General features: G+C 40.3%; 2 protein-coding genes across 4 annotated transcripts in view; one reads left to right on the plus strand and one right to left on the minus strand.

Moving 5' to 3' along the window:
- FBXO33 (F-box protein 33) overlaps window positions 1-21,884 on the minus strand; it is a 35,569-nt gene extending 13,685 nt beyond the window's left edge. Inside the window, exons 1-3 of one of the 2 annotated variants that reach the window (XM_073349132.2) lie at window positions 21,349-21,824; window positions 8,468-8,578; window positions 3,155-3,840 (exon numbers count right to left, since the gene is read on the minus strand). In XM_073349132.2, coding sequence (XP_073205233.1) covers window positions 3,155-3,840; window positions 8,468-8,578; window positions 21,349-21,773 — 1,222 coding nt within the window. In that variant the 5' untranslated portion in view covers window positions 21,774-21,824. Of the gene's footprint in view, window positions 1-3,154; window positions 3,841-8,467; window positions 8,579-21,348 lie in introns of both variants that reach the window. The other variant, XM_073349131.2, reaches the window with a different exon arrangement.
- The window catches only part of ZNF410 (zinc finger protein 410), a 29,869-nt gene continuing 25,876 nt past the window's right edge, over window positions 21,282-25,274 (plus strand). For both annotated transcript variants that reach the window (XM_073349134.1, XM_073349135.1), the window contains exon 1: window positions 21,282-22,436. The gene's annotated coding sequence lies outside the window, so the exon portion shown is untranslated. The remainder of the gene's footprint in view (window positions 22,437-25,274) is intronic.

The raw sequence follows: 25,274 nt of genomic DNA on the forward strand, positions 1-25,274 counted from the left end.
AAAGCACTTTTGCAAGAGGCACTAGTGAGGTAGATTTCTTTTAGCCTTATTTGATCAAGTGACAAACAGTAGCCAGACAGATGCAGATCAAGTAAATCCTAGTTACTGACTAGTCACCATCCTCTGAGCTGTCACAGCTAAGCCACAGAATAGTTCATTCTGGCTTGAAGGCCTTTACAAGCTAACAAATCCAGCATCGAAATCAGAGGGAAATCAGATAGAAGGGGATTAAATTGTTAGTGGGTGGCACTAAAACCCAGGGTTTGGTTTTTGTTTTAAAAAAAGAACCAGTTGCTGTGTTGATCTTAAAGGGGTCTATTTTATCATTACATGTTCCTGAGAGGGTTTTTTTTTTTTTGTAATTGTTACATATAAGTACTTAGACAAATTGCAAGAGGAGAGGACAGGTATAAATAGATTTCATTAACTTCTTCTGAGAGTACAGGGAATGGATGCAAGAGAAGATTCTCTTCCCCCTTCCCCTTCTCTAGCTGCTACAACATGAAATGTAGTTATCAACAAGTCAGACTCACTTTAAAATAAATAAATAAATAAAAACACCCAAAGCACTTCTAAAGTTAACATTGAGACAATTTTTACTGCCAATCGGGACTTAACAGGATAGAACTTGTGATTTCTCAATTGTAAAATGTTTAGGAGCTGTCATGTTTATAAGAACAATGCTTCCTTAAAAAGCAGTAGAAATTATGGATAACAGAACATCTAATATGAATATTGTATCCTTTTCTGAAGAACCTAAAATTGATTCTTAAGATAAACAGCTGCATTTGGAACCTGTTACAGCAAAAATGTAGTCTTCACTTCCAAGTTCTTAAATATTTTAAACTAACACCGAACTTGGATGTTATTTTTATTCCAGCTGACAAAATAACTTCCAGGCAGTCTGGTAGCAAAGAAGAAAAAGATCATATTTTCCCAATTTAGGCAAGTTACAAGAAGCACAGTTGAGATCTTGAGATCTGATTTCACCTATTGGGCATCTGTCTTTTCCCCCACTTAATAGCCAATAAGAAATTACACCAAGTTACTACCTTTTAAACAGTCTAAAAAGATCTGACAATTATGTAATTTCCAATTCTCTGCTTAATGAAGATTATTAAAATTTTGCTTTTCTATTGCTTTACCTGAATGTTTGCTGGATAGACATGTGACAACACTATACATTTCGATGCTGGATTTGTTAGCTTGTAAATTTACACAGCTGTTTGTTTTTATTTTATATTAGATAGGTCTTGGAGGATGTCTGATTTTTTCCCCCCTGTACTGTAAACAAAGTTTTTGGGATAACAACTGCATCAAATCAATAACAATTTGGATAAATTTTAAAAGTTAGGTGGTTAAAGCGAGGCACCTAAAATCACATTCAGCCACTTACAGCACAGCTATAGTAGAGAGTTTACAGCGGCGCAGCTGCACCGCTGTGAGCTCTCTAATGTCGCCACTCTAAACCGATGGAAAAGAGCTCTCCCATTGGCTTAACTACTCAAGCCCTTGCAAGCAGCAGTAGCTAAACTGGCAGGAGAAGCTCTCCCACCGGCACTTATGTCGGTGCAACTTAAGTCGCTCCTGGGGGTGATTTATTCACACCCCTCAGCGACCTAAACTATGCTGACATAAAGCTGTAGAGTAGACAGCCTCAGATGTGTTGGTTATGTAGAGTTAGAATTCACATTTGACTCTAGGAAACTTATAGTGATTATAAAGAAAAGCAAAGAATTTAATTTTCCCTATCTGATTTCCAGTGGAAAATAATTAAAGTTTGTCAGCTGAAAACTCTTTCTTGCAAGTATCTGACTCCCCCACTTTGGGGTAAACAACGGCGTTTGAACCCATGCCCTTTGGTGCTAAAAACATGACCCTCTGCCACTTGAGCTAAACACCCCCATCCTGCAAGCTGTCTGAAGGAGGAGTAGGGGTGCACTCCTATAGAGCAGATCACAGGATTGAGGCCTCAATCCCTTATCAACACCAGCAGACTCAAGCCTCCTGTGGCTGGTCCACGTAAGATATGAAGAGCCACACTACCAGTGTTACATTAGTTACATCCGATGAAGTGAGCTGTAGCTCACGAAAGCTCATGCTCAAATAAATTGGTTAGTCTCTAAGGTGCCACAAGTACTCCTTTTCTTTTTGCGAATACAGACTAACACGGCTGCTACTCTGAAAGCTGTCATTAGTATTTTGTTTCCCTATATTTTTTAAACGAATATTACCTACTTTTGTCTGCTGTAGGTCACTAGTTGAAGTCAGATAATACACAAGAGTAAGTTCCTCTCTCTTTGAGCCTAAGTTCAGAATGGATTAGAAGTTTACAGTAATAAAATAGCTAGTACGGACAATTTATGACTAGTGTATGGTGGCATTTGGCCAGGCACTCACCTAAAACTATTTCAGGGGAAGAGAAATGCAGTTTATGCTACTCTCCCTCCTGCAAGTAGATCAAATAGAGAATATATTCCAAACTTTGTCAGCCAACACTTCATCTTGTTAGCTGCTGCTAGATTCTCACTAGATTGGTAACACATCTCCTCTCACCCTCGCTTCATTGTGGGCCATACATATTTACAGCCAGGAAGATCACCTAACCCTCACTGCAAAATGAACTAATGTTAAGCAGCAAACATTTCCAATTCTCATATCCATAAGCATAGCTACTCTTTGGATAATACATAGTTTAATATAATAAAGATCCTCCACACACTCAAAATAAGCTTTCCAGAGCATGGAATATTATATACTACCCTCCGCCCCCCCCCCTTTTTTTGGAACCTTACAAGAAAAATTCTTGCTCATCCTCATTTACACAAGTAACCTAGTAAACTTCAAGTGAGAACAGAGTTGCATAGGAAAATTTGTTAACAATCAGTAACTTACTAGTTATGTGATTTGTTATGAGGAATAACTATAACTATAGTATGTGGAATGACTTTACATTTTCAAGTTTGATGGTATGAGAATGTGTTTTTTTCAGCATCTGTATAAACAGCTTCTATTATTAACATCTCCTGCAAGATTTTTTAGGTCAGTAACTGATGTTATTAATACAAAGTGTATGATTGTGATTTTTAGAAAAAAGACTAAAGCATAAAAAAAGTCAAAGTCACTTACTATGTTTGAGAATAGAATTACCTACCATGAACAGCTAGGAGAGAGAGCCTTGTGCACCTCCACGCTAACAAAACCAGTGGATCTTCATTACGGTTGTCACTAAGATCTGGGAAACCAGACATATCTATCACATCATTCATTAATATAAAATGAGTGAGAAACTTGTCATACTGCCTGGATATGAGGTCAACAACAGCCCCTGAAACACAAGTGATGTAGCTGTCAAAGTGAATCCTCTCTAGTGGGATACTGGGCTTAAGAATTCTTAGCATGTCATCACTCTTGATATCAAAAGCCATAATATAGACCCGAAGATTAGTGCTGTTGCGTGTCAGTGCCTTCCAATTCTCATCTTCTGGCATGTTTTCCAAGGACTTGTGCATTATGGAAATTTTGTGGACCAGAAGAGAGAGTCGATGCAAAGGCACATGGTTGCTATCAGCCAGGACTCTTGCCATTTCAGCTGTAAAATCACAGAAATCCAAGGCGAGGGAGCGCAGATTCACAAAGCGCTCCAATTCAACTGCAGTGATAAGAGTGGTATTACCAGGGATGTGGTTGTCCAGCAAACTCAGGTGTTCCATGGTGTTGGCAATGGGGTTTGATAAAGATGACAATGATGTGGGAGTAACTATTTGCAGCATAAACCCACAAGACAGCCACTTCAGTTGCCTGCTATTGCCCAATATTTCTTCAAATAGCTGTTGTATTCTGCAAGAAAAACATAAGCAACAATGACCCCATTAAAATATGACTTAATGTGGTAATACAACTGCATAGCATTCTACATTTATTCAAGAAAGACTCTACTCTTTCAGTTAGGGTGCGATTCTGTAGCTGTGCTACGTGAAGAACTCCTCGAATAGTCAGTGAAAGTTCTGTATGTATGGCACCTACAAAATCAGGCTCTTTAACTTCTACCAAACTCAAATGATGCTGTAATTGTGATTTATCTTAGGAAGGGAATATATGTAATGATTCCTCTTGGGGAAAATGTTGTCCTTTGAAGAGAAGTATCCCATATTTCTCAGCGCCAAACTCTTTTAAAACAAAAGTTTAAGGGAATCCATTCAGCCATTTTGGGGTTATACAAATGTGAGTAAATACAACTTTAAAAAGCCTCTGATGCTTCATGCTCTGATACCTCTAATGCAGTCCTTGCCCAACAGCAAGCTTAGTATGTACAAAATATAGCCCTAAAAGCCCGTCAATGCTTTTTGCCAGATTTGGAGAAATTTGGTTTTGAAATATTTGAAACTGGTGAGCTGACCACACTCATTACACCTCTCTCAAGTGCAAACAATAGTGGGGTTCTTAAAATATTTTCATGTGTGCATATTGGATCATTCCTACAGTTACCAGCAATTATAAGAGTTTAAGTTGGGATGAACATGATTTGGGCCTGACAATATTTGTGTGCCTTTTTTTTTTTTTTTTGGGGGGGGGGGGGTGACCCACACTCACCACACAGGAGGAGTATCCTGTATCTATCCTGACCACCTGTCCCATCCCTGTAACATTTTATGAACAGATCTTTAAGTTATATATTCATTTCACATACCATACCTGAGAGGAAGGAATTTGATTTGAATGTACAATTGTGAATCACACAGCTTCAGCACTGTAGCTAAATGCTCTGGATTGGTTCTAAAGAAATTCTTTGATCATGTTTCCCCACATCTGCTAAAACCCAGCTGAATTTCTCTCTTCCTCACCACTGATAAATGCTCTTCTGAGCACACAGTCACAGTACCTGTTCTAGTATGTATACATGCACATGAAGGTGTACATGCATGCAATCTATAGCACTTGTCACTTAAGGAAAAATATAGTGTTTGCAACACGGGAGCTGGGTCAGGTCAAATATGTTCCTGTTTAAAGGCATCAAGGAATGCAATGCAAAGATCTGTAACACAAAATTAAAAAAACATGCCAAAAATCAAGTGGTTCCGAGCTAAATTGCTACATAGTATACACTGGGTATACATACATATATACACACAGACACACACACAGGCAGCAAAGAACATTATGTAAAGGGCATCTAATCTCAGAAGAAAATTAAAAATGAAAAAAATTGCCTGCGTGCATGTATATCTTTAATAATGCACTAAAATGTGCTAGAATGTAAGCTCATCATATCTTGCAATACTGTATATAGTCAGTCTTAATACACATCTGATATTTTAAATTCATTTTATAAGTTTTCCTTCTGCAATATTTATGAACAGTAAATCTGAAATGCGTGCATGTTCAACATGGTATGACTGCATATGCCGAAATGTTTTCTTCTACAGTTCTCTCAATTTGATGCCTAATAACTTAAGCTGTGCTTCTCTAATGATGATGTATGTTTAAGCTTAAAACACAGTTTAAAATACTATTTGACTATTTTGCTTTAGATTACTGTAAACTGTATTGGATTAACCACAATTGCAGCTTCTAATACTGTTCTGTACTAGAAGTAAGCTCATCCAATCAAAGCAGGGATGGTGAACATTTAGAACTCAAGTCTACAGCAGTTTTCAGTGATAATAGTACACAAATCCCTGAATTTTAAGCTTAGACTCTGGCCGCAGAACTAGCCATCCATATGTCCACCAAAAAACTATATAGCCACTTCATCTAAAATTTTTCTAGCTATCTAATGCTGAGCCAATCCTTCTAGTCCCACCCACCCCATTTTAACCCAAACTATGTCAAATATTTAAACAACTCAACTGAGGGTACTTTATGTTATGTAATAACTATATATTGGGCTAATAAAAATGAGGCCCAATAGGAAGCACAATGAAGTTATCATCCAACTACACTGCCATTCATTTTAACAATGCACTTCCAGTAAATCCTTTAACTGAATATGGTACCTCTACTCTTGGAGAACACACTAATTTAACCGTTCAAGCCATGTTCTACAAGTTTAACTACATAAGTACCAATTTCTAATAATTTCCTCATCTTATTTTCAGACTGTATGTTTTAATTTCAATTGTCTACACTTTTCTGATGAATAAGCCCTAGTTCTATCTTAATACATAGTCTCAGAACAATAGTAACCAAATGTTTTTGAAAGTTGTTCAATAATCTACACAAGATAGTGAGTTGGTGGTCTCAGTCCAGTTTTCTGTGGCTACCAGTCCATTGACAAGCCACCCACAATTAGCACTAAGTGGCATCCTTGTTGACAGTGTCAGAAGAGAAGTCAAAGACTGAATAGACACAGAGACTGAATTAGTATTTTCACCCCCTCAAAAGTGGTCCTGAGTCAGGACTGAGGCATACTGGTAGGACTACACAGAAAGCAAGTGCACTACTGCTGTCCATACTATTTCTGTTCATTGGATAATGCAGTCTCAATCCAGCACCATTCATAAGCACTAAATGCACTTATTTAAAATGGCTCAATTGGTATTTTTAGAAAAATTAAGATTAATTAACAACTGTTAGATGACGAAGTAACACCTCAGGCATAAGAGTTTTAAATAGTTACATTTAATTCAATGGTGGAACATATTTTCTCTAACTGCACAATGTACTGCATTTACATGATGTACTGAACTTTCCCAGAGCAAAGGTTAAATAAAATGAATTTGTAAAGAGAAAAGTAGTATCAAGTTACATTTAAAACAGTAAACTGCAAATATAGAGCATAAAAAAACCTACGCACATGCACCATGTGGCATGCAACAAATCATCATAGTAGGAAGAGCACTAAGCATATTATTAAAAAACAACTACCACAACAACCAGAGTAAAAGTTTTTACTCGGATATCTATAAATTGTGCCTTGCTACCGCAATACAGTATGAATGTTGCATAATATCTCCCATTGATCTCAATTTCTGCGTTACATAAGTACAACAGGGTGACAAAGACACAGTAGGAAATGAAGGTCTGAATTTCCACCATGTTGTAAATTTAAGTCAGGATCTAAGCATTACAGAGTTCGATATACATATACATACTAATCCATCTTTTGATATCTATGATAGTTCCAGAGCTACTTCAGCTACAGGCACATGGAAGAGGAAAGAGTACCCATTCCTCTCCTAGAATATTGGGATAAGCAGATTCCCCCCCACCCCGGCAATGTAGATTAAAATTATGACACTCAGGGCTTGTCTACATTGGCAAGTTTTACAGTTATACCAGCATAACCCACTGCGTGGACACTAGTTCCAGAATAAGAATGGCTTTTTCAGTTTATCTTACACACTTCCAAAAGGGCATAAGTAGACTTGGGAGGATTAGATTTTTGAGGATAGACATTGATTTTAGTATACACACAAGCCAATAAAAATATATTTCCATCAATCATAAAAATGTACAGATAGCCATAGAAAGAAAAAATGCTACTTGAGAACAGAGGTTGATTTAAGCATATTTACTTTGTAGATTTTGACATGTTACGTTGAAATTTGTATTTTAACGGTTATAAAGTTTTAACTTTTTGAATCTCAATGTCTATGGTCATTAAACAATTATTGTCTGAACCCGCATAGATTAAGATAAAAAAGATTAAAAGTAAACACTGATGATGTTATCTGGCATCATCATAAAAAAATTATAAAAAATAAAAAATGAGTTCTGCCAAGCCTAGATATAAGCTATAAAAAAACCACCCCCACTCTGATTCTGCAATAAGAGTGTCCATATTTGGGTGGGGGGGGGGTGGAGGCGGGGTGAAGGTTATACTGATATAATTAACAGTTTAAATTTATACCTTAGATTATACCAATATAGCTTTCCTATATGGACATGCCCTTAGGAATTATTCTGGAAATAAGTAGTTCTCATCTTAAACAGGCATGGAGTCTTATGATAAATCTTTACTTGGAGTTCACTTATGACTTTATTCAAAGTCACTTGTTTCCTAATATTCGTTTTTCTTGTATATATTTGTTTAATTCGTCAGGTGACTTCAATTCCTAGTGTAGTTCTCCACTCAGTCTCAGAACAGCAATAGTACATACAGTTCCAATGAAACCCTGCTCCTCTCTCCCTGGCCCCAATACCACCTCATTCTGTTCATCCCTTGCAAGAGCGAAAGAGAGCCATCCCTTGCAAGAGTGAAAGTATTGTGTCTTCATGCACTGTCTGCAGAGACCACCACAAGTCTGACAACTGAAGATGGTTTGTGTGACGTAGACGCGAGGAGCTTGACCAAGATCAGCTCTTCTCATATAGGTCACCCAATGACCATCAGATAACACAAAAATGGAAACCAGATGAAATCTCACTACCAAGCTGGAGCTTTTTCAACCTAGTATCTTGCATTCTCATTATCAGTTCTTTGAGCCAGCATGATATTTTTGCTAGTGTGTACAGAAGAACTTACTGCTTAATCTTTTTGCCATCTGGGTCCACCTTGCTGAGGTATGTATTCGATATACTTCCATGTTGTTGCAGAATGCTTATATCCCCAAAAAGACTTAACTTCTGGAGGTTCCTACAAAAATAGGTTTTGTTAGTTTGCACATGAAGGTAAGGCAACAGTGGGGAAATGTTAAGGACAATTCTTGAACACAGGTAGCAAGGGCACACTTATGCACAGGAGGTTATCGTCCAGGCTGGAAAGAGTTGCACTGTCTAAAAGTTTGGGACAACACACAACTTCCAAATAAACTAAAGCTTAGATGGAGCTTTTCAGGGGGAGCAGCTTAAAACGCCAAAATCAAGAGAAGAAGCAAGAAGTCTGATCAGTTTTGAGTCACCCTACTATAATAGTATGAATACATATCTCGTTGTCTAGCAGAATGTTACCAGGAATACGCCTTGTGCCATCTAAGTGCATGTTATCCACTTTCATCCTTACAAATTTATTTAAAATTCCATCCATGACACTGTATACATACCTGCTTTTCATTATATGAAAGCTGCACTTAATGCTGAACACCTAGAACTCTCAGGCTATGTCTAATCTATAGCAGCACAGACGCAATGCTGCAGCATTGTAGTATAGAGATTTGCTACAGCAATGGAAGGGGGTCTTCTGTCACCGTAGTTAATCCACCCCTCTGAGGCAATAGCTAGGTCAAAGGAAGAATTCTGGAGCTTAACTACATCTCTTGGATATGAATTCCCCACCACCACCCACCCAGACACAACGTAACTAGGTCCACGTGAGTTTTAGGCTTAGACCAGGCCAGAGATAGGCGTACTTGTGGCACTTTAGAGACTAACAAATTTATTTGAGCATAAGCTCTCGTGAGCCACAGCTCACTTAGTTTTTGTAACATGCTTCATCCAGTGGCCCATCATTCACAATATGCTTTTTGAAAGAGACATCCAAGATTATGATGTCTAACTATATTTAGGGCTATCAATAAATCGTAAACTCAATTAACACAAAACAAATTAATTTAATTTTAAAAAAGTCACGATTACACAGTTTTAATCTTGCGGTTAAACAATAGAATATCAATGAAAATATATTATATGGTAGAACCTCAGGAGTTATGAATACCTCAGGAATGGAGGTTGTTCATAACTAAGGCTATGATTTAATCATAGGTATTTTTAGTAAAAGTCACGGACAGACCATAGGCAAGAAACAAAAAGTCACAGACCATGACCTGTACCATAAACACCACTGATTCAATCTTACTGGAGATGGGGGGGGCGTGGGGGTGGAAAGGGAGCCCCGGGCTTCAGAGCAGTGGCCAATGCGGCTGGTGCCGGCGCCACTCCAGCAGCAGCTGGCTGAGGGGTCACCTAAGTAGCTGGTGTGGCTGTCCCCAGGGCCTCCTGAGCAGCTCACTCCAGGGTCAACTGCTTGGGCAGCTCTGGGGTCAGCCACACTGCAGAAGTCCACTGCAGAAGTCATGGAGGGTGCAGGAAGTCACTATTCATAACGCTGAAATGTTTGTAACTTTAAACAACACGTGTTTGTTCTTTCAAAAGTTCACAACTGAACATTGACTTAATACAGCTTTGAAACTTTACTAGGCAGAAGAAAAATGCTGTTTTTAACTATCTTAATTTAAATGAAAGAAGCACAGAAACAGTTTCCTTACTTTACTAAAAAAAGGGAAAGTTTAAAAAAGTTTGACAGTTTATGATTGACACAGTTCTGTACTGTATTTGCTTTTTTGGGGGAGAGGGGCAAGGGCGGGGGAGGTCTCTGCTGCTGCCTGATTGCATACTTCCAGTTCCAAATGAGGTATCTTCATAACACTGAGGTTTTACTGTAAATATTTTTGGATTTTTTTTTTTCATTTTCAAATATATTGACTTTAATTACAACACAGAATACGAAGTGTACAATGCTCACTTTATAACATTTTTGATTAAAATATCTGCACTGTTGTAGCCTGTACTGCAAGATATTTACGTGCAAGCTATGTTAAACATTCATATGCCTCTTCATGCTTTGACCACCATACCAGAGGAAACGCTTCCATGCTGATGACTCTCTTTAAAAAAAATGCATTAATTAAATTTGTGATTGAACTCCTTGGGGGAGAATTGTATGCCTCCTGCTCCACGGTTTTGCCTGCATTCTGCCATATATTTAATGTTATAGCAGTTTCAGATGACGACCCAACATATATTGTTAGATTTAAGAACACTTTCACTGAAGATTTGACAAAATGCAAAGAAGGTACCAATATGAGATTTCTCAAAATAGCTACAGAACTAAACCCAAGGCTGAAGAATCTGAAGCGCCTTCCAAAATCTGATAGCGATGAGGTGTAGAACATGATGTCAAAAGTCTTAAAAGAGCAACACGCCGACGTGGAAACTATAGAATCCGAAACACCAAAAAGAAAATCAAGCTTCTCTTGGTGGCATCTGACTCAGATGATGAAAATGAAGGTCCTTCAGTCCAAACTACTTTGGATCATTATCAAGCAGAACCCACCTGTTCTCACTTTCAGATGACACTGTAAATAAGAAGCAGGCAGAATTATCTGTAATATAAACTTGTTTGTCTTAGCGATTGGCTGAACAAGAAGTAAGACTAAGTGGACTTGTAGGCTCTAAAGTTTTACATTGTTTTGTTTCTGAGAGCAGTTATGTAAAATATAATTCTACATTTGTAAGTTGCACTTTCACAATAAAGAGACTGCAGTATAGTACTTGTCTGAGGTGAACTGAAAAATACTGTTTTATCTTTTTACAGTGTAAATATTTGTAATAAAAATATAAAGCACTGTACACTTCGTATTCTGTGTAACTGAAATCAATGCATTTCAAAATATAGAAAAACATCCAAAAATATTTATAATAAATTCAAATTGGTATTCTATTTAAAAGTGTGATTAAAACTGCAAATAATCACGACTTTTTTTTAATCTTGCAATTAATTGTGATATTTAAATATATATAAACAGCCCTAATAAAAATATACATAAATATATAGATTCATTCATGATATACATGGGTGAGCACATTGGTCAGTATCACTTTCCCCTATACAGACAATTTCTCCCACTTATGTGCCCCCTGCCCTGCAACAACCAGTGAGGGAAAGACATTAAAAAACATGATGGTAAAACCACAAAAGAAGGTACAGGAGGCTCCAATGCAGGTGTGTCACCTGACATACTTTTAACAAGTATGTCATTTTTCAAAAATTAACAGGATTCCTTTAAATATTTACATATTCTATAGGTATAATTTATTCCTAGGACTCTAAAACATGTTATTTTTGGTAGTGTAACATTCCATGAATCCTAGTGAAAATCTGGAGGATTGCAAGAGTTCAAACCAGCTGTTTATTTTTGTCACTATAATTTAATCTATAGTTTACAGACAAGAATGTACAAACTTAACTCCTATTCCTGCTGTTTTATAGGTAACGTTGCTACTTCATCACAACAATTCCTAGAGGCAGCACGATCAGTGCCAGTGTATACATGAAGAACCATGAGGCTTTTGTACTGTGCTGGTGAATCATCTCCCACATATATTCTGATATATGTATAAAAAATTAGAATAGTTGCATTGCTCCAGTGTGTGCCGCGAGGAAGAAAGGGCTGACTGCAGAAAGTTGTAAATAATATGGCCATGAACAAGCCTAGACCAAAGCACATTCTTAGATTCTTTTTCAATCATTTAATACTGCTACTGGCACCACAAGAAATGTGATGAGGAGCAGCTTTTGCATGAACTCCCTTATGCATGCTTAAAAAAAAAAAGTCACCACGTCTCCAGGACTTAAAACTTTAAAGGTGCTACATCCAAAAATCTGTTCCCAAGTTTACTATGTGAATATTAGCAACACTCAAGCCCATGCTGCAGTGCCAGGGAACCTTCCCTGGACTCTTCACTGCCCTTTACTAGAAGATGACTAAATCTTCATAAGATATTTCACTTGCAGTGGAACCAAGGATATGTAGAGAGGATGTCTCACTTCCCTAATTTTTAGGTCCAATCTATCACCCTTTATAATCGCTGTGAACTAGCACTACTAGAAATCTCTTGTTTAGTTTGCGATCTGTCATCACTTCCTACTCTGATTTTTCTAACAGCTGTCTCCTAGTTGTATCTGCTGTCTATTTCCTCTCCTAGTGAATGAGGGACTTACTAGCAAGTCCTCAAATACTTCACAGCAAGCTACACCTAAATACTTCAACAACGTTCCTGTACATACAGCTTTGGAAGTTTTAATTAAAATATAAAAATGAGTATGATCAGTAGAGTAACCCAAGTTATTTGATATTCTATTTAAATATAATTTTATGCTAACTATTCACATTTTCAGTATGCCTCAGATTTTTATGTTGAAGATGCCTAACTACCTCAAATAAAATTGTTGGGTGAGGGGAAAGCTCAAGATTTTAGCAGCAGAGAAGGGGGGAAAGTTGGGGCTTTTTGCCCCTAGGAAGCGGAGAGTCAGTTTAGTATGATGAGGGAAGTAGGATGGCTGGATGTTTCTGCTAAAATGACTGGCAGCATCATATGTAATGCTGAAAATGAAACTGTCATCTTTAGATTTCAGAACAAGTCATTGAGATGAATGAGGCAGTTCACATCTTTCAGAGCATCTGCAGATTCAGGAAGACATTACATTACAACACACAAGGGCTAGAAACTACCTTTTTAAAAGCTTCAATCTGGAAAACAGTGCTGTACAAGTGATTAATTATGCAGCCACAAAACTACATGGCACACAGGGCCTGTTTAACAGTCAGCATCATCTCACTACTTATAGCTGTTTTGTTTCAAGATTACATTAGCAGTAGTAAATTGCTGTAACACTTTGTGCTAGACAGTGTACACACAACTATAAAGTCTCTGCCTCAAAGAGTTTACTATTTAAGTAAATAATGACAGCTATAGTGCAACTTAGTTCTGTTCTCTTTTGCATTTGCTAGTCACATGATTATCACCACCTGTAAGTTTGATCATGGCTGAATTCATATCCCCTATAGATCATTAATGAAAATAATGAAAACAACAATAGTGATCCTATGCTGTACCACTTGTTTTTTCTGATTCCTGCTTCAGTTTTACTATTATGATTGATTGAGAAAGGAAAAGAACAATTACTACTGAATCATTTTATTAAAGCAGCAACCAGAGGGCCCAGTTAGGATCAGAGTGGTGCAGTTCTATGTACTACAAACACATACAGAGGCAGTCCTTGTCCCAAAGAATTTACCATTTATGATTTCTCAACCATGAGATTCTACTTTTAAATGATCTGATATTTCTCCAGCTACTTTTAACTTTGTCCTAACATGCCAATGCATCCTCTACTAATTTAGTAATTGCACTAGACTAGATTTGCTTGCTGTGCCCTATTACACATTTTTCAACCAAATTTCACATAGGCCTTGTTTACGCACAGCAGGATTAGAGAATGGTAAAGTTGCTCATTCATGGTCTATGGTAGCAATTCCACCATTGCGTGCTAAATGAAGCTGCCTGTACCAGATCAGTGGTGGGAGAGTTGCTGAAGAGTCTCAGTAAAGATGCGGCTATTCTGACTTCCTCAATATGCTGAATATTTGGCCTGTTTAATAATCCAGGAGCCTCATTTAATTTAATTCCTGAAATTCTTTAAAACAGATTTTGCTGACATATTGGAGTTTTACTAAAAATCTAGATTCTTGCTCTGCACACTGATACAGATCAGGCAGGTCACTGAGGAGAGAAACAAACAGACAGAAATCAACCCCTTCCTACTTTTTCCCAGAACGGCTCTGACAGGGTAAGACTACATTTGTGGATTTCAACATAGCAGAGTAAAAAAACAAATATTTCTTCCTTCACCCCACTCCAAGAATCTTCCTGAAAAACAACCATCTTAATAAAAGCATAGATATTCTGATGACTCATGGGAAGTTTCCCCATACCTACTACTTACTTAGTATCTTTTGTTTTAAGAGATTATCTGTTCCTGTTGCTCATTCCCCCAACAGAAGTCAATCCTTGTGACCCTCACAATTTGTTGTGATAGATATTGTTACAAAACAGGATTTTGACTTCTGGTCAAAAATAAGCAGCAGGAGAAGAACAGTTATCAAACACCAAGATCCTTCTTAATGCCCATGTACTCAGTAATAAAGAATGAAGAAACTTTTTTTTCTAAATACAGTACAAGTTTTGTATTAACAGACTGTCATTCATAACAAATTTGCAATAACTCTGGATCTGTATGCCTGTAATATCAAACACAAGATTTATAAAATGGCCCTCTGGAATGTAAGTGATTTCCAGCAGCAAGACTGTCAGTATATTTTATGTAATTCGTTAGCAACTGTTAGTAATAGCAATTCATTAAATCCTTCCAGTCTGTGAGAATTAGCTAAGTTCTACGTAGAATTTTTTCCAAATTTTCACATAATCATCTGCTTTAACATCAGATTAGTTTACATCTTCAGCTTTGTTTTGTACAGTGAATGGATAATTTAGCTAGTGGAAAAAGTGTACATCATCATCCAGTACCCAACAGAGCATCAAAATTCTTCCCTATTTTTAGTTTTACAGACTAACATTTGTTGTGCCTCAGGTTCTTTGGTATACATCCTCAAAGAACCATATAGTCATCAGAAAGATTTTTTTGCACTTAAAGTTTTTTGAAAGTTATATTGAACAGTACAGTAATGCAAAGAGTAAGTTTGATTTATAAGACCACAATAAGGCATGACAGTTTACTTACCAAAGTTGAGGTAGTTAGCGCTGTATTTTACAAAAACACTTACCCCACGATGGTAAGAAATCAGAGCTGCAGATTCTCTGGTTTCATTGCCAGAAGGACATCCCAAGAGGCATGAAAGAACCATCTGATTCTCAATCTTCACTCATTCCCTTTGGTGCGTTTGATATGACTCACACAGAAACTAGAATCTCTGCAACTTATTAGATATATTTGTGGTATAGCAATGAGTAGAGCTGCTTTCCAAACAGTTGACTTGGGTTCAGCTACCCCACCAACAGAGAAATGTGGCTATTGCCTGAAGGCATACTGGGCTGAATAAACCCAATCTCGTCTGATCTCAGAAGCTAAAGAGTGCCGGGTCTGGCTAGTACTTGGATGACAGACCAAATGGGCAGGACCAAGCATACATAGACCACCCTTGACTGGTGTCTGTCCAACTTGATCTTAAAAATCTCCAATGACAGGAATACCGTAGCCTCCTTTGGAAGCCTATTCCAGTCCTTCCATACTAAGGAAAAACTTTCAAATATAAATCTCCATGCCGCAAATAAAGCTGATTACCTCTTGCCCTACCTTCAGTAGACAGAGAACTGATCAACATCCTCTTTATTACACCCCTTAACATACTTGACGGCCTTTATCAGTTTTCTTTTCTCAAGACTAAACACACTCCATTTTTTTTAAACCTTTCCTCATGCATCAAGTTTTCTAAACTTTTTGTTGCTCTCTCTCCTCTTGACTCTCTCCTGCTTGTCCACATCTTTCTTAAAGTATGGCACCAAAAACTGGACACAGTACTCAAGCTGAGGCCTTACCAGTGTCAAATAACTGTTCCACTCTATCGCCCATGTTTTATATACAACACTCTTATCAATACACTCTAGAATTATATTAGCCTTTTTTGCAACTGCATCACACTGTTGACTCACACTCAATTTGTGAGACACTATAATCCGCAGATGCTTTTCAGCAGTACTATCAAATAGACAGTTATTCCCCATTTTGTAGCTGTGCACTTGATTTCTCTCCTTTCTAACTGCAATACTTTGCACTTGTCTTTAACAAATTCATCTTGCTGATTTCAGACAAATTCTCCAATTAGTCAGGGTTATTTTGAATTCTAATCCTGTCCTCCAAAGTGCTAGCAACTCCTCTCAGCTTGGTGTTATCTTCAAATTTTATAAACATACTCTCTCTTCCATTATCCAAATCATTAATATATTGACTTGTGCTGGACACAGGACAGACCTCTGAGAGAGTCTACTAGATACATGCCTCCAACAGGACAGTGAGCCATTGATAAGCATTCTGAGTACAGTTTTTCAGCCAGTCCTCACCCATCTTATAGTAATTACATTTGGATCACATTTCCCTACCTTGCTTATGAGAATGTCACATGGTGTTGTGTCAAAAGACTTACTAAAAAAATCAAGATACATCATATCTACAGCTTCCCCCCATCCACTAGGCCAGTAACCCTGTCAAAGAATGACGTTAGACTGGTTTGGCATGATCATGGGTAAAAGCTAGTGATTTTCTATAGTAAAGTACGAGAAGCAGAATTCATTTCCTTAGCAACTTAGAACAAGAACTTGTTTGAGATTAGCGGTCTTCAGCAAATACAGTTACTCTTAGGTATTTGGGGTTCTCAATTTGAATTTTTAGCGTCCAAATCACTTAAGACAACTCTATGAAGCCGTCCAGATGATCTTTTACATACCATATTATTTCTGATTTATGTTCTAAATAGCTCTCAAGAACTATGCAGTTCAGGAATAGACAAACCCACATGTGCACACAATTTGAGAACTCAAGCATTTTAGCATGAAATTCAAACATGGTCATGGAGATGCAATAAAGGAGGAGTATGTATTATGCTTGGGGTATTTATGGTGGGAAGTATCTATGCATTAGTGAACCTGTAGTATAACTGGCTCTACCAGAATAAGTACAATGTTTTTCTATCTCTAATTATTTACATTCATTTAAGACCCATGTAGCTTAAAATGTGCAATTTGGCTAACAGTAAAATTTGCAAGTCCATACACCATGAATTACAATAAGCTTTACTGCACCAGCTCTTATTTGTGACAGGAAATTTCAGATGGAATCTGTTCTAGTTGAATGAATGTTACCAAAAGAAAACTTGCCAATGCTGTGACATAGTTATGACCTGAATCTTAAGTTAGTCATTCACTATACCACTTCTACTGCATGTTTTTATATGTTGTGATCTGTCTGTGTATACTGTATTTTGCATAGTGCATGACACTGCACACTTCAGAAGCTGAACTAAACTGCTGGAGTTAAATGTAAAAAGGATTCACAAGAGATTCTCCACAACAGGACACCTGATTCCGCCTTAGCAACAAGACAATGATTCTTTTGTCAAGGGACCTTGAAGTGCCAAGGCATTTCTCCACCACAGTTCATTTTAATTAAAAGGAGCTAAATAAAAGGGGGGGGGGGATTTTAGCTATATCAACATGTAGCACAGAGAAGCAAACATTTTACTGAAGAAATGTCTAAAGCATCCACCAATTTGAAAAGGATGTATGTAAAAAGTACCTTGGCAAAGTAGTAGGGCAGATTAAGAATAGCAAAAGCTCCCTCCTAATATAAACGCACTTGTTGGGGAATAGGAGATAGCAGCAGAGAGGTAGTGAATTTCAGGAATGATACTATGTATCATTTACAGTGTGTGAGAGAACTTTTCACTGGGCCACAGCACACTAGAAATCCACTCACATTTACACTGTTGCCAAGTTAGTCTCACACACTGTTTATAATACTAACATTTTGTTGACTAATTTTTAGTGATGCAGAAATAAAGACTGTCTGGCCTTTTTAAAAGAACTCCTGCACTATGGATTATAAATAGGACCCTACCAAATTCACAGCCATGAAAAACGCGTCATGGACTGTGAAATCTGGTCTTTTGTGTGCTTTTACCCTATACTATACAGATTTTACCCTATACTATGCAGGTAAGAGCAGCGTTTCTCAAATTGGGGGTCCTGACACAAAAGAGAGTTGCGGGGGGGGGGGGGGTGTCACACGGTTATTTTTTGGGGGGGGGAGGGTTCACGGTATTGCCACACTTACTTTGGTTCTGCCCTCAGAACTGGGTGACCAGAGAGCAGTGGCTGTTGGCCGGGCACCCAGCTATGAAGGCAGTGCCCCACCAGTGGTAGCACAGAAGTAAGGGTGGTAATACCATAACATGCCATCCTCACTTCTGCACTGCTGCTGGCAGTGGCTCTGCTTCAGACCTGTGCCCCTGGCCAGCAGCTGCTGCTCTTGAGCTGCTCAGCTCTGAAGGCAGCGCTGCGGCCAGCAGCAGTGCAGAAGGGTAGCAGTACCACCACCCTCCCTACAATAACCTTGCAACACCCCCCGCCCCCCAAAGTCCTCTTTGGGTGAGGACCCCTACAATTACAACACTGTGAAATTTCAGATTTAAATAGCTGAAATCATTAAATTTATTATTTTTAAAATCCTATGACAGTGAAATTGACCAAAATGGACTGTGAATTTGGTAGAGCCCTAATTATAAATACCGACCTTACAAAAAACATCAAGTTCAGACAGAGTCTGCTGAACTCTCACACCTCACACAGTCTGATAGATCAACATTGATACAGAAGTTTTCACTTACTGGCAGATGTATTTTCAAGTCAGCCAACAAGAAAGAACTAACGAATTGTAACAAAGCTTGACAACAAAGAGTTATAGCAGCAGACACAGATGATTGAGACAGACAGCCCTAAACTGTTGACAAGTGGAAGAATAGAGTAAAACATGTACTAAAATATAAAGGTTAGGGTCCTCAGTTCAGAGCTGGAGCAGAACTGAGGTTTTCAGAAAGTAAGCTTTGTCAGTGAGATGGCTGAGTGTTATAACATAGGAAGTGTCTCTGAGCTAACTGCAGTAAAGTGGAGGAACGGAAAGAGATATTTGGCAGGTGAAAAGTATGTACTCATCTAAAACCAAGGAGCGATTATATTCATTATTCTCTAGCTACAACTCAGGAGAAAAAAAGCACGAAAAAACCCAAACAAAAAAGATTTCTCCCCAAAGCCATAGAAGCATGATGGCCCTAATATGTTCCAATTTTGTACATCATTGTATTCACTTTTCGGATAGTCTTCCACAAAACAGTAAATCAGCTTAAGATACCCAAGTTAAAAAAAAAAAGCTGTAAATGTTAATTATGTAATGGTGGGGAGGTAAAGTTTTTAATTTCTTCTTGATCCCGGGAACCCTTTCCAGCTATATCCTTGCCTAATATTGATGGGGAACCCTGAAGCATCTTAATGGGCCCTTGCTTTTCTGCCTTAGTTGTTTATATGGCTACCATTATCATAGCAAAGTAAGGAAGTACTATCACCACCATTTTACAGAGAGAACTGAGGCACAAGTAGACTCAGGCCTGGTCTACACTGAGGGAGGGAATCAATCTAAGTTACACAATTTCAGCTACATGAATAACATAGCTGAAGTCAACGTACTTAGACCTACTCACCACAGTCTCTTCACTGTGGTGAGTCAACTGCTACCGCTCCCCCGTCGACTCCACCTGAGCCTCTCGTGGCGGTGGAGCACACAGGGGTCGATTTATCACATCTAGACTAGATGCGATAATCAACCCCTGCTGGACTGATCGCTGTCCACCCATCCGGCAGGTAGTATAGACATACCCTAAGAGTCCAACATCGTTCAGGACAACTGTGGCAAAGCACAGAATTGAACCAAGGCCTCCCAAATTCCAAGCTAGCACCTTAACCACTGAACCATCCTCCTCTTTATCATCATCTCCCAAGGTCAAAGGTCACTCGTCTTTAATAGTTTCTCTCTGACTAAATACAAGATTCCTTCTAATAGAGACTAAACTGTTTCAGAAATTACTGAGTGTCAGGAACCCGAGCTATTATTATAGTTAATATATTTTTCAATACCAAGGTTACATCACAGCTCGGTGGTGGGAGGAACAGTGTAAATTTAAAAAAGTGTTAACGTGTACATTAGTGTTTTCACCACAATGTATCTGTTGGGTCTGTTCATGCATGAATAAAGTATGAAGACACATTTAAAGTATTTTGAAAGAATGGAGTCTAGATACGCACCAGAACTCAAGCTTACAGCTCTGATCCTCCCTACATTTGATTTTGATTTCTTTGTACAGCTCTAATTATCCTTGTATCTATCACAGGGCAGTGTAAATTGTCAGTTAATCTACTTCTATATCTTGTGTTATATTTATATTCCACAGCTGACATGATACAATGCAAAATATGTTTAAGTTACTTTATATATTGTAACCCTAGTGCTATTTGATAAAGAACTAGAAAGACACTAATTTAATAAATTATTACTATATGTTTTACTTACTATTTATGAAATACTCCAAAGTTTGCACTATAAGAAGTGATAGAAATTACATTTCACAGATACCAAATAAAGCTTTATTTGAGACAATTTCTTACACGCTTAATTCTTACATCTCATCAAAGCACAGTTCCTATGAATATGGAACGTGATGTGTGAATTAGCTATCAGTTTGCAGATGCTTCACAATTTATCTTCATGAAGCATCAGCACACACAGTCCATGACCTATTCCTCATTGTGGCCTCCATTATGCCCTTTATTTTAAAATATGCACAGGTAAATCTAATTGGCTTCCAGGATTTGCTTGAATACACTTTCCGTAAGCAGTTTTACTAAACAAACTCTTACCCCCAACCTTTCCTTCTGTTTAGAGCAAGATGTTTTTACTAACATATCCCAGGAAGGAGGCCGGGCGGATGGGCTGGAGAAAGGGGCCCACCCGGAGGGGTCCCCCCCACCCCCAAGAAAGGCGCAGGGCCGGAGGCTATCCCCCCAGGGGAGGGGCCGGGCTGGGGAAAAGGACCGGGCAGGAAGGGATCTCGCACAGGGGAGGGGGTCAGGAGGGCGGGCTAGGAGAAGGGGCCGGGCCGCAGGGGGACCCCCCCAGGGAAGGGGGCTGGGTCTAAGGGGGCTGGAAGGAGCTGGGCCTAAGAGGTCTCTCCCCACCCCGGATGGCTTGCGCCCGGGAGCGGGCCGGGCCGGAGAGCCCCGCGGTACCTGTTATTGCGGACGCTGCTCAGCACGCACAGCACCAACTCCAGGTAGGTCCTCAGCAGGTCCAGCCAGCGGGGGCAGAGCGGCGTCTCCCCCTCGGCCGCGGCCGCCGCCCCCTCGCAGACCCCGCCGGCGCCGCCGCCGCCGCCGCCGCCGGGGTAGTTGTCGGCGGCGAACTGGACGCGCAGCTCCCGCACGAACCAGCCGCACTTGCGCATGAGGAAGTCGAGGCGCGGCCGCTCGGCGGGGGCGACGCGGAGGCTGAGGCGCAGCCGGGGCCACAGGGCCGGGTAGAAGAGGCACTCCCGCCAGTGCGAGCAGGCGGCCGAGGCCCGCAGCCGGTCCGGGCCCGCCAGGAACGAGAAGATGTGAACCACCAGCTCGCTGGGCAGCGAGCCGGCGCCCACCGCCTCCCCGCACACCGCCATGCCTGGCGCCGGCCCGAGCCCCACTGCTGCAGCCCCAGGCCGCGGCCTCGCCTCCGCCTCCTGCGACAAAAACAACAACATCAATGACTAGGCGGAGGGGGCGGGGGCCGGCCGAGACTCGGCTACTGCCGGGGCAAACCACCGCACCCGGCCGCGGGGGAGGAATGGATCCTGCCAATTAACTCGTAGAGGGGGATGGCACTTCGTCTAGACCCAGCTCTGCGGATTGCGGATGCTACCACTGACCTAGGAGGGGGGAGGAAAGAACCTCCCACCTCACTCATAGAGGGAAATGGAACTTACCTCTGGACTGAGCTGTGAGGGAGGATGGAAGATACCACCAAGCCTTCCTGTGGGGTGTGGGGCAGGCTAACTCCCTCCAGAATCAGGTCTTGAGGGAGAGAGATCATCAGATTTGCACAGTCCACTATGGGTCTGCGTGCCAGCGAGAACAACCAGGGCTGATGGCATCACAGCAGGCATCGGATGGTGACATTCCCAGGTCTGGCTCACTCAGTCCTGCAAATCCATGAATCTCTGGGGCGGCCCCCACAGGCAATGGCGGGTAGGGTTAAGGTGTGAACCCCTTTGCACATTGAAGGAGAGCATGGTGTTCATCCAGGAGACATGGTGGAAGAGCATGCAACGCTGCTTTTGAATATAGTAAGTGATTGAAGGAAGGCCAGATATCTGTGAGGTTATGGCATTTTGCACAAAATGTAACTACTTTATACCCAATATTTGGTGCTGACAGAGCATATAGAATGCATCTAACTGCTCCAAGTCAACTTGTAAGAGGGTCCAGGTTTCTGACCCATGTAGCAATACAGGTGGAACACAGGTTTGTTTGAACCTAAAGTTTGTCTCAGTGCAGACATTTTTGCTCCCATAAGCAAAACATGGACTTTGTGCAGGAAATGTCAAGACCAATTCATCGGAGGACATCCCATTTACTGCAACCATTTGTACTCTGCTTGCAACCTAGTTAGGTGCTTGACTGCACATGCACCAGGGGTTCTAATGGTCCAGCTCCAAAGTTGTGGACCTTAGTCTTCTGCATGAGATGTTCAACCCCATAGTGTGTGGGAAGCATCTTGGAAACCTTGAAAGACAGGGCTGAAATTCTCTTGCTTCACCACAAGCAGGGCAACACCATCGTCATAGTCTTGGTCAGTGAACACTTTGATCAAACTTGATTCTGACGTTTGGTGTGGCAAGTCCGAATGTCCAGTGAAAAGCTTGACAGAACAGTGCCGGGGCGTTGTGAAAATTGTGCACCAGATTTATCTGAACATCTGGGATGCCAACTCTTTTCAGTGTGAGCCAAAGTGCTGACCTGTCAGCCAAATAAAAAGCTACTTTGATGTTGCTATATGTCACAAGAAGTGGGCCAAAAGAAGTCTGGCTCAGTGCAGCTTAGCCAGAAGCTGCAGGGTAAAGACAGCATCCACTGTCAAGTGCCCAGCAGTGAAACCTGATTGCTGTGGATAATGTTGCCTTTTAAGAAGAGGCTGCATCCTACCAAGCAGAATGTTAGCAAAGATCTTTCCAGAGACTGATAGCAATGAGATCAGCCTGTAATTGCAACACTCAGTGCAAGATCCTTTACCTTTGTACAGGGACACTATGATGCCATTTTTCCATTCTGTTGGTAGCCTGCCTGATGCACACACTTTTAAGAACTGATGTGGGGTCAGTGCTCACTTGTTCCAGCTTGGGTGGAATGCCATCAAGTCTAGAAGAGGGAGAAAGGGGATTACAAAGTCATAGGGTGCAGGGAGGTGAGTGGGTAAAGAACCTGTCATCACACTCGGAGGGACGGGAACTACAATAGAACTCATAAAGGGGAATGGAATCTGTCTTCTGCATGAGGAACCTTACCTCTGACATTTTCTAACTTTTAGGTGCTAGACTTTGCAGACTTACCATTATTTTAACATAGCTTTTTGTATGATTTACATATTTATATTAACCAATCACACTCAGTTTTGCGTGTATCAAGTACTACTAGCTCACTGATCCCAGAAACAGAACTCAGAATGTATCTCCTAACCATCTTCTTAATCCACACAATCATCAGTGGCCTGCCAGGAGGGGAGAGGGAACTCTCAGTACTCGGCTGTTTATCCTGAAATGTAGGTTGTGGAGGAGATGTGGCTGAGTCTCTTATTTTATCTGGATTGTAGGGGGAACCACCAGAGGGACAGATCTTCCTGTAGAAGAAAGATGTCCGATATGGAACTTCCAATATGAATAATTAATGTCTCATTGGGTATTGGAGGTATTCCATGTATTCACAGGAAAGACTTGGAGCCCCATAAACTGCTCAGCCAGGCACCAGCTCTTCCTGCTGCTCACAATTCAGATTCTCCTACCAGATGAGTCCTCAGTTCCCTAGCCAGTGAAGTGGGAGGAGGGTGGACAACTCTGGAGCAGGATAAGAGTGGATTCTCTCTCTGCTTTTACCAGAAGGGAAACTGCTCCCATGCACTCCCGCTTACTTTAATATCTGCTCAACAACTCTAGGTTGCTAAGTTGATATCAAGCCACAGGTCTTTGTAAGATTACTAATTAATTGACCAAAATGTCAATCTTGGTATAATAGTATCTTGATGTAATAGTATCAAAGCAGAAAGCTTTATGAACTTGTTGGCTTAGCTCCTTTAGCCTGCTGGGCTGATGTGAAGGCAAAGGTGTGTATGAGGTTACTGAGTGGGATGCTGGTTACTACTGTGTTGGCATAATGTCAAAGGATAGGCTGTGGTGTAGCCACTTAGCAACTCTAGTTTACTAAGATGATGTTAAGACTCAGGCTATTTAACTGAACACCTCCAGCTTGCTGGTCTGATGTAAAGGGGCAGGTCTCTGGGAAGTAAGGTCACTGGCTCAAAAGCTACTGCTTGATGGGCTGATATCAAGGCTAGGATATCTGTGATATCACTGGGTCAGCATCTCTAGCTTCCTCCATGTCTGTTGAGGCACATTCCTTGGTAAGATAACTGTCCCAATCCCTCTAGCTGTCTAGTATATCAAGGCAGAGGACCCTCTAAAGTTACTGATTCAGCATCTGTAACTTGCTGGTCTGATGTTAAAGCACAGCGTTCTGAGAGCTCTCAGTTCTTGACATCAACCAGGAGGGTCACTGCCTCACCTCCACTGATTGACTGGGCTGATTTTGGGGCAGAGGCTTCTAAGAGGGTTACTGATTTAGCAACTACAGATTGGTGGAATGATGACAGGTGAAAAGCTCTGTGAGGCTCTAGCTCAGTATATTCAGCTCACTTGCTTGATGTTAGTGGACATGCCTTTGTGAGGTTACTGATTCATTTCCTATAACTCACTGGTCTGGTGTCAAGATAGATTGTTTTTGCTGAGCCAGTGAATTCACACTTCTAGCATGTTGGTCTGATGTCAAGGCACAGGTCTCTGCAAGATCACTAACTCAGTATGTGAAGCTTGCTGATAAGGCTCAGCCTCTTTGAGATTAAGTATCAGAGGGGT

Source organism: Lepidochelys kempii, chromosome 6 (genome assembly GCF_965140285.1).
Source record: "Lepidochelys kempii isolate rLepKem1 chromosome 6, rLepKem1.hap1, whole genome shotgun sequence".
Lineage (NCBI taxonomy): Eukaryota > Metazoa > Chordata > Testudines > Cheloniidae > Lepidochelys > Lepidochelys kempii.